Source organism: Rhinopithecus bieti, unplaced genomic scaffold, assembly GCF_001698545.2.
Source record: "Rhinopithecus bieti isolate Rb0 unplaced genomic scaffold, ASM169854v2 scaffold_4916, whole genome shotgun sequence".
NCBI lineage: Eukaryota > Metazoa > Chordata > Mammalia > Primates > Cercopithecidae > Rhinopithecus > Rhinopithecus bieti.
The window spans coordinates 497,894-513,195 of record NW_016804605.1 but is presented as its reverse complement, the minus strand read 5'-3'; the positions used below and the strand labels follow the sequence as shown (position 1 = coordinate 513,195).

The 15,302-nt window shown below is 35.4% G+C and overlaps 1 protein-coding gene across 1 annotated transcript in view; it reads left to right on the top strand.

Moving 5' to 3' along the window:
* USP24 (ubiquitin specific peptidase 24) overlaps positions 1-15,302 on the top strand; it is a 150,815-nt gene that overhangs the window by 59,315 nt on the left and 76,198 nt on the right. Inside the window, 11 exon segments of the mRNA XM_017869403.1 lie at positions 1,987-2,094; positions 2,300-2,395; positions 2,486-2,647; positions 2,849-2,896; positions 8,186-8,293; positions 8,980-9,129; positions 9,711-9,842; positions 10,656-10,767; positions 12,549-12,625; positions 13,949-14,089; positions 14,269-14,322. Of these exon segments, the coding sequence (XP_017724892.1) occupies positions 1,987-2,094; positions 2,300-2,395; positions 2,486-2,647; positions 2,849-2,896; positions 8,186-8,293; positions 8,980-9,129; positions 9,711-9,842; positions 10,656-10,767; positions 12,549-12,625; positions 13,949-14,089; positions 14,269-14,322 (1,188 nt within the window).

Below are 15,302 nucleotides of genomic sequence, written 5' to 3'. Positions count from 1 at the left end.
TTTTAAATTAAAATGTTAAAATTAAAAAAATTTTTTTTAATTACTTTTTTTTAGATTAAAAAATGAGAAGGTTATATAGCAGTTAGTGACAGAGCTAGGAATAAGTGTGTGCCTTTATCAATGTAGTATTCTTTTCATTATATTATTTTCATTAATAATTTTTTCCCATTTAGTCCCTATTAAATAAAGATGATAGATGAGTTTGTAGATCTCATCTTACTAGGACTGTCAAGAGGTGTGACAGAATCCAACATAGTCTTCAATTTCTCTTTTCTTCACTTTGGTCATAGTCCATTTTACTGGTTTTCCTAACTTTCCTGGCATTCCTCCTTGAGTCCCCTTTACTAACTTATTCTCTTCTACTTTGACTTTATTTGGTTTTTTCAAGCCTTAGTTCTTAGCCCCTTTCTCACTGTATTCATAAGTCAATTGCAGGCACTCCCGTGACTTTGACTACATTTGTATGCTGTTTACTCTATGAATTATATCTCTAATTCAGATCTCTTCTTGGAGCTCCTGTGCAATATATCTAAATATGTAACACACATTCCCATGCGTAGTGCATTGGCATCTCAAATTCATTGTTTCCAAACCTAGTCATTCTCCAGTCTGTTTCTTAATGGTGTTATTCTTTATCTAGTTGGGAAGCCAGAGAAAAACCTGCAGCACTTTTTGACTGTATCAACTTAGTCACCGTATCAGTCAGAATCTAGTCAGGAAGTAGAAATTGTGCTAGGTATATCAAACAAAGGGAATTGATTACAGGGGATTGTTTACAAAGGTGTTCCTAAGTAAGGTAGAGGAACAAAAAAGGAGAATGTTGGAGAAGCAAAAAGAAAGAAGGGGTATTAAGTTCACAGAAATGAAGCTGCTCTTGGAGGTGCTTTTACTTGAAGTGCTGGAACTGTCAGAGAGGTGCTACCGCCACCAAGGTTTCCAGAGAGTCCCTTGCTACCACAGCCAGCATCTACATCCACTCTGAGCCTAAGCCAGACGTACTTCATCCTGCCACTCATCTCCCAGCGCTGCTTCTCATTGGCAGAACATAACAGGAAGTTAGCTGGCAGAGGAGTTTGGGAAATGTAGTTGGCAGGCTCCCAGCCCAGCATTACAGAGCCGACTGTAAAAAGTCAGGTGCAGGAGTAAAAGAAAACAGTCCTGAGTCCCAAGATACTACTTCCCATGTCTTGACCTTGGTGGAATACACTCATATAATTTTGTTCTGCGAATATAAATTTTGAATCCACATAAAGTTGAAGATTTAGGTTGACAATTAGAGACCATGATTTATATATTGTATATTCCTGCTACATTCAATGAATGACTCTATGTGCCTAGTATATATTGAGAAAATTCTTAAGAAATTGAATCTAAAAATGCCCTCTTTCCTTTCAAGTCTCTCACACGATGAACAGTGAGACACAACAGTGACATAATTGAGGTTATAAAGTGAATTTAAACCTTAAGGTTGACAGTAGGGTCTATAGCTCTGGAGCAAAGACTTACTGCTAATGGGATAAATAAACATTAATTGAAATCACAAAATATCTATGAGTAAAATAAGAAATGAGGCAGGTAATACACTCAATTGGAACCTTCAGTATCATTTATAAAATGCCAAAAGTGAGTACATTTGTTTTATAATTCAATCTGTTTAAATGTTTTAGCAGTTGAAAATATTGTGTTCTTTTCTTGAAGTGAAGTATGTCAGATTGAGAACTTGATTCTTGTGTGTGTGTGTGTGTGTGTTTCCATTGTCGGTTTAAAGAATTAATGCTGCTAGGAATTTAAATAAGGCCAGCTGATAACGATTAATAATGGTTGCTTCATATAGTCTTGCCAATATTATGCAAGTGGATGCTGATTAGACCAGAGTCCATTTATCTTTGTTATATTTTTGCTTGTGCTTCTGTAAATTGCTAGGGGGAAGACTTAGGTTGTTCTAAGTTCCAAGACTTAACTTTTTGCCAATGTTTCCTTTTCCAGTCAGGACAATCATCTACCGTGATTGAGAACATTCATACTATTATTGCTGCAGCAGCTGTGAAATTTAATTCAGATCAACTTAATCATTTGTTTGTTCTCATTCAGAAGGTATGTGTTCCGTCAGACATGCTTACTTTTAAATTTTCTTAAAATAAGCTCTTTTGTGGTCCTGAATACCCTTCCTCCCCACCAATTAGCAGTGTTTAAGTGTACTTTTCTTAACGTTATTAATGTTTTTAGCTCAAGTTTAAAATTTCTGCATATTTTGCCAGTTTGATCGTGAAGCAATTCCTGTGTCTTTTCCATTCTACAGAGCTGGGAGACTGAGAGTGATAGAGTAAGACAGAAGCTACTGAGCCTGATTGGACGAATAGGCCGGGAAGCTCGCTTTGAGACCACTTCTGGAAAGGCAGGAGAATCAAATGGATTTTTCTAGCTACAAATGCTCAAAGCAGCTATTTGCGTATTGGCTGGCTGATTATATGTAATATTATTGTAGGTATTAGACGTACTCTGGGAACTGGCTCACCTTCCAACCCTGCCCAGTAGCCTTATTCAGCAGGCCTTGGAGGAGCACCTGACAATCCTTAGTGATGCGTATGCAGTGAAAGAAGCAATCAAGAGGAGCTACATCATCAAGTGCATAGAAGATATTAAGAGGGTTGGTTTCAGCTTTTATCTGATTTTGTTGTTAAAGCAACAGTATTCCCTGAGTAATTAGAGCCAAATAATTTTCCTCCCCTATTATGTAAATTAAACTAAATGCTGTATCTGGAAGCTCTTACCTTAAAGTACAAGATCGGGAAATTATAGGTATTGCTTTTACCAAGTCACTTATATTTCTCTTAAAATGAATTTTCAGCCTGGAGAATGGTCAGGTTTGGAAAAAAACAAGAAGGATGGATTCAAGGTAAGAATTTGCAGATGGAACCAACTAAAAGGTATACTAGTTTAATAATTTCCTTTAATAAATTACATCACAATTTTAAAATAATAGTGTGTTTTAATGTTTCTTAATGTTCATATTCAAATTTGATGTCTAAAATTTGTTTATGGCCTATGCTTTATTAAAACTTGGGAGTTACTCTTAATGGGAAAACAAATCTAGGGTCACATTCAAAGAGTTAATTTTCTGAAATTAAAATCTTCTAATTTTATGAAAAGAAGATTTTCAACTTAGTTTTCTTTTAAAATTAAATCTAAAGTATGCACAATTTTAATAAGTACAGTGGATTCTAAATAAATATTGTGCTTGTTTTTCTCCCATAAGGGAGAAATGGAGGAACATTCATAGAATGAGAGAGAGAAAGGAAGGAGGTTCAGTCATCGACGGCACATAGTAGTGTTTCAGGTTCTTCATTTAGACATGTTCCTAAAGTAATTCTATAGGCAAAGTCATTCAGTGAGTATCTGTTGCTGGGGCTTGATTTTAGAAGACAGGATTGGATAGTGAGTTGTATAAGAGGGACTGGGACTGTAGGTTACTGTGAACTTCTGGACTTTCCTTGGAGGTGGTGGTTAGCAGATTGAGCCGTAATGATTGCAGCTCTCCGGTCCTTACGCCCCAAGCCTCTCCTCTGAGAGGGCTGATCACAGCGGCCAGCTCGGTGGACGGTGCTGCTGTTGTTCCAGCAGCCCTAATTGGAGCAGCGTTGTCCTTTCACCTAGACCCTCAGGATGCCCAGACCAAACTTAAAGCCTGGCACCGGGAAGGCTTCCACTTTCTGATTTTCATTTTATTATTAACATAAGAAAAGTTTTGGTAGAATAACTAGTGGCTTAATAATTTCATTGGCAAAACATATTGTTTGACTTTTGTTAAGTATTTCTTTAAAGAATCTTGGATACCGCTTATTGGTATATTAAGAGACTCTTAGCTCAATGGGCTTTTATTTCTTATGTTGTGTTTGATCATAAAGTTTAGTTGGGGGCATTGAAGAACTTTGTGTTTTGTATTTCTGACACTGAAATGTGACCAAGTTAATTTCTACATGTAACCCAGCTTTAGAGATTTTAAAAGGTATTTGCAAACTGGAGCTGGTAATTCTCAGGTTATGAGGAATTTTTCTTTTAACTCAACAACCTTGCTTTCGTTTCACTCAGATACAATTTGAATTTTCCCAGTTTCCTTAGCTCAGTGATTCAGATAATTTAGCAACCTCTCCTTATGATTAAAATTCATCCACAGTTATTGAAGATGTTTAGAACCTTCAATAGTAATAGTAAGAGGAAAAGGGTATCCATAGAAAAATGGTCTTTTCTTCTCAGCAACAGACACGTTTCTTTGTATATAAAAGGCCAAAGCTGAATGGACTTTGCCCTCCTCCAGGGAAGTGGCGTTACGAAGCCAGAATATCCCTCCTGACCATTATTCCTTCCTTATTACAGCTAAGCATTACTTAGCTTTTCTAGTCAGTTGCATCACTGCATCTTTATTGCTTCTCTTTGCAGTCATTTCATTTATGTCTGTTGTTTTATAACAAAACTCAAAAGTCAAAGAATTTTGGAGTTATTTTGTGAGACTTGAAAGGAATATTCTTTCTTTTTTATTTCCCCACTGCTCCCAGTAAAGAAATTCTGGTGTACCATTATTTCATTCTAAACAATAATATCTTGCCTTTTATATAGCACTTTTCAGTTTACTAAGTGCTTTCATGGACTTTTACAAAGTACACATTGCTGAAGGGGGGCAGTGGGAAGATCAAAGCCCCCTGGATATGGCTCCAGGCAGGGGGGTGAATTATTTACTTCCACTAAAGGTGTTTTTCTATGCTATGCCCTTTCCTGCCAGGCAGCAAGGTGGGCTGACTGGGGATTATGTCTCCCTGCCAGGCTACACAGAAACTAAGCAAAGGGTAAGACAAGATCACCCACTTCTTACTCCCCTCCCATCCTCAGCTACCTCTATTCCCCCAACTGATTCCCCTTCCCTGTGCTTTTGATACTCTTAAAATTCCCAAGTTCCACTGTTGTGTTCAGAAATTCTGACCTTGATTTCCTAACTTTATTTCTGTAGATTCTGCAGGGTACCCTCGGCTCCTTTGGTCCTCTTTCCTTTGCTGCTTCTATACCTTCCACTGTCTACCCCAATCCTTCCCTCTTATTTCACTTCTTTTTTTCTTCAATTAAAAAGTTTAAATGTACTCATCCAAAAACAAATTACTAAACCAAAAAAAAAAAAAAAACCGAATTTTCCTCAATTAGTTGTATCTGATATTCCTTAAGTTGTTTATCTTCAGGCCACCTACCACAGCGCCTGACGGGCTTTTAGCAAATGTTGGTTTCCTTCCTCTTACCTCCTCCCCTTCACCCTATGAGGACACCAAAAGCCTCACGTAGCCGTAGCTGAGTTGCCTCTACTTAACAAAACACATAACCAAAAATAAAAGTAGCAAAATGTCCTCAGTACAGATACTTTCACATGATGTGGTTAGTACAAGAGGAAATACTTTTAGAAATTGTCCTCCCGAGCAAAAATTTTTGCTGTGGTCCTAGATAAAAGAGTAGGTCTGGAAAAACAAGACAGATGAGGAAGTGGGGATGTTCAACTTTGAGAAGAGAGAACTCAAGAAAACATGAAAGCTTTCTTTAAATACTTAGAGCATTGTCATAGAGAAGTTTCATTCAACTTACTTTTTTTGTCTCCTAAGAAGTTATGCAGAAGCATGTTTCAGTATCAATGAACTTTTATGTGAGAACAGTCTGAAAACAGAATTCAATCCCTTCTGAGGTAGTGAGTTCCTCATCATTGGAAATAGTAAGTCAGTCATTGTATAAAAAATGAATAAATATAATTTAGGCATAGGTTTGCAGGCTAAACCATTTGACCTCTAGGGCTTCATCTAATGTTGAGTCCAATTTAGACATCCCATTAGCTCCTACTTATGAAACCTCCACTCTGTGACATTATCAGATGTCTTCGTTGTAATTGGAGAAGAGTAATTAAAATTTTTCTTATAACTTGTCACCATGTCATAGATAAGATGAAATAAATAACATCTTTCCTGTTTGCTAAACTTTAAAAGGGCTATATTAGAAATAATTCTTAAATTTTAATTTTATGGACTTTTTCTTTGAATTTTATTGTATAACAAGTTACCTTCAAAGGATAATTTTCAATATTAAATAAAAATAGTGTTACCATAATTGACTTAATTGGCCATCATGATACTTTTTAATATATTTGCTTGTTGTTGAAGAGTTCATATTTATGTCCCAATTTTGTAATCCTTTTGGGAAGGTATCTGTTTGGATATGAACCTTACAGTTTTTATTACTGTCATTTTGCAACGTGTAGCGAGAAATAGTCTAGCTGGTCTCACTACATAGTTGGCCTTTAATATATACCTTATTTCTGTGATTCTAAGATGCCAGTGATTGCAGCCTGCATCTCAGATTTAATAAACTTGCGAAGAAGAAAAAAGAAACTGTCCATTTTGCAGTTATGGACCATTGGTTTAGATTCTTAATGAGAGGTTGAGCCTAAGCCTTTTTTGAACAATTATGAACAGCTTCATGGGAGCACACTGCTTTGCATTGTATATAGTAATGCTTTGGACCTCTCTGAAATCTTTAAGATTGGCTGTGTAATTTTGAGGCATGTTGATGAATATGGAGTTTTGTGTGCTTGTTCTATTTTGTAAAACTCAAGCTGCTTTTTTTCATGATTGAGTTATGTACACTACAAGTCAAACACCTTCTTTTGAAATTAGGTGCAGCTTAGGACACAGAGATATTTAGTGTTGAGTGGTACAGCCCTTCACAGGGTATGAGTCTGTCATGCCAACTTCTCCTGGCTTTGGAAAATGCTTTAGTGTGAGACCACTGCCTGTTTTCTTTTATTTTAATTATGTTGATGGACATAACTGGTTAGTTAGTGCTGCATTATAGTGTAGTATTTTTTATAACATTTAAGTAACATATTAGTGATCCAAATTTAAGTGAGAAAGCCATTCTTGTTTGGTACTACATATACCAGGTAACAACCAAAATGACAGGTAGATGAATAAATACCTTTTGTGTCCAGCTAAGTTTGCACATACTCAGGTAAGCACAGCTATATAAAAACTTACTCCCCCGTGCCTAGTGGCTAGTGAGTTTCTTTTGACATAATTGTCTAATGTGTCAATTTCAGAAATGTTAACATATATGAAATCTTTGTCTTAGAATCTGGGAAATATGGTATTTGCTGATTGAGGATTGGCTGATCTCTATGAGGCAAGGAAAAAACTATTGTGTGACAATAACTTGCTCACATTTACATATTCAATAGTGAGATGTTTCTCTACAAAGACAACAAAAGTGTATTTCCCCTCCACAAGGGTCTTCATCTTATACTAAGGCTCAATAGAACAAGGAGGCTTTAAAACAAAAAGTTCAGCCTCTGAAGAATGCTGAGGACTTAAGTTTTACTCAGCTTTTGGTTAGAGATTTATAGTCATGTTTTGACTGAAATTCTTACCAATTTTGAAATTTCATAGTTTGAAAGATGCTATTTATTAAAAAGTAGTTGTCTTTATGAAGAATATTACACGAACAGTAGACTTTTTAGATCTGTGCTATGACGATCAGGATTGTCATATACCAGTTTCAGAAATAATATATTTGAAAGTGTTTTGAAAAATGTACAGTGTAAGTGTAAAATGTCTGTAATAATTAATAAAAGTAGAATTACCTCTTATGAAAATGTTTTAACTAGGAAATACAGATTATGAATATTTTCTTTAATATTTAGACCACTATTGGTATCTTGATCATGTCATTGGTATCTTAATCATATAATCATAGAAAGCAATATTCTTACTCCATTTTACTTACCATGCAGTTCAATATTATCCAAGTTAAGCTTTGGCCATCAGTTTATTTTGTGTCAACATGACTTAGCAGTCTGTGCTACTTAATCTGTCCTCTGAAGTTGCTAATTCCTTGTTGTCTGTTTTTTGCTGATGTACCCCTGTACATTTACTGTCACTTCACATCCACTCCTGTTTGCAGTTCTTGGCTTTAGGAAATTGCATGCAGATTAAGAAGTTGAAGACTGAATTATGAGTGCATGGAGATAAGCTCTAAATGGTCAATATAAAGAGTAAAATAGTAAAATGTGTTACAAACCTGATTGACTTGGAAATTTTGTATAGCTAATAAATGAATCTGTTGTTTATTTCTAAATTTAATTAATGTAACTTCTTTTTAACTCTAGTCATCTCAGCTTAATAATCCCCAGTTTGTATGGGTGGTACCAGCTTTACGTCAGCTCCATGAAATTACTCGCTCATTCATAAAACAAACTTATCAAAAGCAAGACAAGGTAAGGGTATAGCTATTTTTTATTATTATACAGTTACTGGCATAACTTTTATAATAACAAAACATGGCTAAAATTGCTGAGTTTATAGGCACTATCTTTATGTTTATTAATGTAATTCACTTACATCATTTAATAATCTTGAGTTTAAGTATCATTCCGCTTTCATCTCTGTGGAGTTTTTTTTTTATATCTCCTTAACTCATTTTCTTTTTATTTGCTTAATTTTGAAATAGTTAAACCAGTTTTCAAAAGTTAGAATGGCATTTTAAAAATTGGTTTGAAAAGATTTAAAAAGCTTGTTGCTTGTTTTGTGTCATAAAAAGATTAGTTTGCTTAAAGTACTAGAGTCCTCAGTATATAGACATGGGAAAGAACGATCCAGAAAGTATACAGGAAGTGCAGATCAGTCATTTTTAAATAATTTTAAACTTTTAAATAACTTTTAAATAGTCTTAAAAAAGGAAATAATATTTTTTAGATGGAAAATGTTAGTAGTTTATTAATTTTCTAGTAAATGTACATACCAGATTGATTTTGTTTACTTTTGTGTGGGAAATATGAATGAGGAAATTCTTATGTTTGCTTTGTCTCATCTAGGACTACATCTTTAAATAGCAGCTTGTATTAAACCAACAAAATAACTGCAAATTCTCATTACCACTTTTCTTTTTGTTATTTTCGCCAAGAGCATTATTCAAGACTTGAAGAAAAATTTTGAAATAGTGAAATTGGTAACGGGAAGTTTGATCGCTTGTCATCGGCTTGCAGCTGCTGTGGCCGGGCCTGGAGGCTTAAGTGGCTCTACACTAGTGGATGGCCGGTACACTTACCGGGAGGTATCAGGCCTTGTGTTTTTGCTTCATGATTTACAACATTCATTGGACCTTTTATACTTTTACTATAAAAGAATTTTGTTAGCTGTAACTATAAAGAGGTTGTGTGAAGTATCTTTGTAGTGATGAAACAGTTTTGTATCTTGATGTTTGTGAGTTATCTTTCATATGATGAAGGAATAGACATCTTTTTCTTTGATCTGAAATAATAATTGCTAATTCAGTGGATAATGGGTTTTGTTTTTCAAATCAATAGATTAGCAATATTATAGTTTTTGTAAAAATTAGGAAAAAAATGTTAACTCACCAGTTGTGAATTTGTAGTGTTTTACTCTGAGATTGCTGAAATTACATTTTATTGACGTCCAAAATCAACCGAATTTCTAATAGACTTGAGATAGATAGCTGCTATTACATTGTACTATCAACTTGTAAACAGAATTCTAATATTTACTTTACCCTAAATTATATGAAAAAGGATTAAGTAAGACTGTTGTTAAAACTTAAGAGTTTTGTTTTGTTTTAATGTTGCTTTTAGGAATGAATGCTTGGAGTTAACTAATTAGCATTATTTCTTTTTGCAGTATTTAGAAGCACATCTAAAATTTCTGGCGTTTTTCTTGCAAGAAGCTACTCTGTATCTGGGTTGGAATCGTGCCAAGGAGATCTGGGAGTGTCTTGTAACTGGCCAGGATGTTTGTGAATTAGATAGAGAGGTAAGAAGATGGTAGTGTGGATAAAGTAAGGCAGAAATATTTAAATATTTCACTTTTTCTGAAAAGTGTTTTCACATCTTCTAAACACTTTTCAGTTTATATAAGCATAAATAGTATGGGCCAAGAACTGTAAGTGCTGAAAAAATGTTTTATATAACATGTATTCATGATAAAAATAAATGTATGAGTTCTTTGGTAATTTTGATACCATTCTGGATAAAATACCAAGTTTAACCAAATGAGTATAAAGAATTCTAGATATATTTAAGTTTTTTCCCCTCCATATGAAACTAATTTTAAGTTATCAACAGAAAACTTTGAGTTCCTATAATGATGTTGCACCCCAAAAACAGTAAAGAAGAATTGGTACCTGGCCAAATTTTTTTTAAACTATAATTAAACAGCCAAAGATAGATTAAATCAGGAACAAAACACCTGCCTTGATGTTTTCTAACAGTGAATTTCATTTTCCTCATCTTATTTGACAGAATAATATTAACTACTTCCTAGACTTGTCAAAAGGCTTCACTATCGTGATAGTGCCTGGCATAAGCAGGCAATAAATGTTGATGGAAAAACCCAAGTATAAAATCCAATGAAAAGTATGAGTAGATATTTTCATTATCTAGAGGAAAGATTGCTAGTAACCGCTTCATTTAATTTCAGAATTCCAAGCATTTTAGCTTTGAGTGGTATTTTGACAATATAAACATTTGAAGTATTAAAATAATTTATCTTTACTTTTCCAGTTTGGAGTATGTATGTGCCTGAAATGGATCTTAGTTGCAGGGTAATATTTGTCTTATTCCACAGATGTGTTTTGAATGGTTTACAAAAGGGCAGCATGATCTCGAGAGTGATGTTCAGCAACAGCTCTTCAAGGAGAAAATTCTTAAATTGGAGTCATATGAAATCACTATGAATGGTAGGAAAAAACTTAAGATCATTTTTTTTCAGTACTTTTAAGTAAGAAGTGTTACTCTTTCCTTTACTTTTAATCCTCCTTCCCAGAAGCAACTAAACAGGAATATCATTCTAGAATTTTCATGTACATATAAAGACATATTTAGTACTCAAATTCCTTTTACATGAATGGTATCTTATAATTAGTTTTAAATCATATGGCCTGCTAGGTCAAATTGCCAAATTGTCTTTTAAAATTTCTTAGTACAAAAGGATTCATTAAGGTAAAATGTATCAAAGTATAGAAATCCTCCTTTCAGGTGTTTCTTTTCATTGAATTTTAAATTGAGATATAATTTACATACCATAAAACTCACTTTTTAAAGTGTACAAATGGTGGCTTTTAGTATATTCACAAAATTATGTGACCTTCACTCTGTTCCAATCCCAGAACATTTTCATCACTCCAAGAATAAACCTATACCTATTAACAGTCACTTTCCATTCATTTTATCCAGCCTCTAATCTATCTTCTGTCTTTATGGATTAGCCTAATCTGAACATTTTATATGAGTGGAATCATACACTGTGATCTGTCATCTCTGACTTCTTTAGTTGTATTAAGGCATAATGTTTTCAGGGTTCTCCCAGGTTATGGCATGTATCAGCAGTTCGTTCCATTTTATGGCTTTATAATATTCCACTGTGTGGGTGTACCATATTTTATTTATCCAATCATGAGCTAATGAACATTTTGATTGTTGCCCCTTTTTGGGTGTTATGGTTAATACTGCTGTAAACATTCATGTACAAGTTTTTCTGTGGGTATTAGTTTGCATTTCTCTTGGATGTATATCTAGAAGTCAGATTGTTGTGATATGTAATTAACCTTTGAGGAACTGCCTGTTTTGCAAAGTGCCACACTATTTTGTAATTTCGTAATCCCACCAGCAATATATGAGGGTTCTAATTTCTTCACATCCTCACCAATACTTGTTATTATCTGCCTTTTTTTATTTTAGACATCCTAATGGGTATAAAGTGGTATCAGAATTTAATGGGTGTTTTTTTATTTGTTTGTTTGAGATGGAGTCTTGCTCTGTCGCCCAGGCTGGAGTGCAGTGGCACGATCTTGGCTCCACCTCCCAGGTTCATGTGATTCTCCTGCCTCAGCTTCCCAAGTAGCTGGGATTATAGGCACATGCCACCACACCTGGCTAATGTTTATATTTTTAGTAGAGACATGGTTTTACCATGTTGGTCAGGCTGGTCTCAAACTCCTGACCTCAGATGATCCGCCTGCCTCAGCCTCCCAAAGTGCTGAGATTACAGGCTTGAGCCACCATGCCCGGCCAAATCTAATGGTTTTAATGTGCGGTTCTCTGGTGACTAATTATATTAAGCATCTATTTATATGTGCTTATTGGCCATTTGTTTATATTCTTTAGAGAAATCTTAAAATCTTTTGCCCATTTTAAAATGGGTTTGTCTTTTAATTGTTGAGTTGTAAGAGTTCTTTATGTATTCTGGATACTAGCTCCTTATCAGATAGTTGATTTGCAAGTATTTTCTTCTATTATGTGAGTTGTCTTTTCACTTCCTTGTTAGTGTCATTTGAAGCACTTAATTTTGATTATATCCGATGTACTAATATTTTCTTTGGTTGTCTCTGCTTTGGTACCATATCTAAGAAACCAATGCCAAGAGTCTTATGGTTTTAGTTCTTGATCCACTTTGAGTCTTTTCATTGATTATCTGTGTTACCTAGAGTACGTTAATTTATTTGGCATTTTATAATTACAGGTTTTAACTTATTTAAAACTTTTTTTGAAAATGTGAATCTTTGTGATCATCGATTGAAAAGACAAGGAGCTCAGCTGGTAAGTATGTTATTCTCAAATCTAGAGAGTTTGGATAATCTAGTATAACTTGATATTCAGCAAAACAAAAACAAACAAAAAAAAAGTGTTGAGAGATAACATGGATTTTTTTTTTTTTTAAAGAACAGCATCTCCTTGACTGCCAGTTTCTACCTTGATGACAGAGCTTCTCCTAGAGTGTAAGGGAGGCTCCTACCTGCACTACCATGCCTCACCAGCTACCTGGGAGGACACCAGTCCCTCCTCACATCTCTCTATTTCTGGCTGATCTAGGGACAGCCAGTGGCCTCCTGTGGCTACATGAATGCAGAACAGGGATAGTTCACCTAAGCTTCCAACTCCTCAGATCCAGCAATTCACATGTACCTAAAAAAGCAAGCGCAGGCCGGGCGTGGTGGCTCAAGCCTGTAATCCCAGCACTTTGGGAGGCCGAGACGGGCAGATCACGAGGTCAGGAGATCGAGACCATCCTGGCGAACACGTTGAAACCCCGTCTCTACTGAAAAAAAAATACAAAAAACTAGCCGGGCGAGGTGGCAGGCGCCTGTAGTCCGAGCTACTCGGGAGGCTGAGGCAGGAGAATGGCGTAAATCCGGGAGGCGGAGCTTGCAGTGAGCTGAGATCTGGCCACTGCACTCCAGCCTGGGCGACAGAGCAAGACTCTGTCTCAAAAAAAAAAGCAAGCGCAGTCTTCGTCCTGGGATCACAATGGCAGGGATTTGGGGAGAAAAATTCAGGAAGAGACAGGCAGGAAAACTAGGATGTACAGCTTATGTTTATGTTTACACATACCCCTTTGGGGAAAAAAAAAAGAAAAGGCTTATTAACTCTTTTCTACGTCCTTTTATTTAAGACATGACTTCCTGGGTGGTAAGAGTTTTTACCAGATCTTACAAGCTCTGGGTCCTGCTATTTCCTACTGAGTTTTAGAAAGACCAGATTGAGCCCCAAGAATTAGTGACCACTTCTGGCTTGACTGTGTTTCCTTTTGAAGAAAAGCTCCTGAAGATGGTGCCCATCTCACTCCTGCTCTATTTCTGCTTCAGCAGCCTGTTGGGCTGTGTGTCCATTTTGGGTCTAGGGATGTCTGAAGAGGTATCTCCATACCTATCCTGGTTCCCATGGAATTTGCCCAGTGCTTCTGTGGTTGGTTGCTTTTTTAAAGTTCCACATCAGTATATTATTTTCATATAGCTGAGGTTTTGCAGCCTTAATTCGTATTGAACTGAAGAAGTGTGGACTCATGATGTAACAAAATAATTGTCTCTGGTTTTGTAATTTTGTGATCCTGATATGCTTTATAATTTTTCTTCTTTTGAACAGTATGTGGAAAAGCTGGAATTGATAGGAATGGATTTCATTTGGAAAATAGCCATGGAATCACCTGATGAAGAAATTGCTAATGAAGCTATTCAGCTAATCATAAACTATAGTTACATTAATCTAAATCCTAGATTAAAGAAGGTAGGTATCTAAGGAAAGAAGTTACCCATACACAAAAAAGCAGAAAATTATATATATATTTTAGTGATAAGCTATGATCCTTGGCATGACCAAAAATTGGCTTATTTTGATATTTTGTGCTGAATAATGATTACAACTAAATGTCAAGGACTAATTGTAATTTCCATATACTCTTTCAGGATTCAGTATCTTTACATAAGAAATTCATTGCTGATTGCTACACAAGATTAGAAGTGAGTAGCAGATTTTATTTAACCTCTCTTTGAGGTAAATTTTTTTTTCCTTTTGTAATTTTATATTTTTAGATAATTTATAATGTTGATGTTTGTGGCTGGATCCTATTGAAGAATTTATCAACAGTACCATATTGTGGCATAGGGAACAGATGTTTGCCCAATATATAAGTGTACTTTATAGGAAATCTTTCTCCCTCTCATCAGCTGTTTTCCCCACTCCATCCACCTTCCTCCCCTTTTGGAGTATAGGAACTGTCTTCAGAAAATAGGTCATCTATACATTCCATGTTTGTAATAGAATCTTTTTCTCTTTTTTCTTTTTCTGTTCAGGAATTTTATACAAGCACTGCTTCTTTTCTTTTTTTTTTTTTTTTTAACTTTATGTTTCACCTAGTTATACCATAAATGTTATTAAAGGCCACAGCAGGACAGTTAGTAGTAGGTGGTATCGGTTGTCTTTGTCCATTAGAAGCCTGCTGTGTAATGCTTTCTCACATGTATCTCTTTTATTTCTAGCATGACAGTTAAAGCATTAAACATTCATATTCAGTTGATATGCTTAAGTTTTATATCTAATCAAAAATATTCCAAAAGCCTAAAATGCTACTGCCTCCCAATTCCAATAAAACTTTCTGATGATAAGTATGTGCTAGAATATGTACAGTATTTCCCTAATTGTGACTTCTATGCAAATATGTCATTAGAAAAAAATGTTCAAGTATTCAAATACCCTTTATGAGGTCCCATGTAAGTATTAACATATGTAGGGCACTAGTTCTCAGCTGGGGCTTATTTTGCCTCTGGGGGTCATTTGGTAATATGTGGAGACATTTTTGGTTGTCACAGCTAGAAGCATCCTACTGGTCCCTAGGTAGGTAGAGGCCAGGGATCCTGTTAAACATCTGGCAATGAATGCCCAGGCCAGCCCTCTGCAACAGCAAATTATCCTGTCCAGAGTGTCATTAGCATCCAGGTTG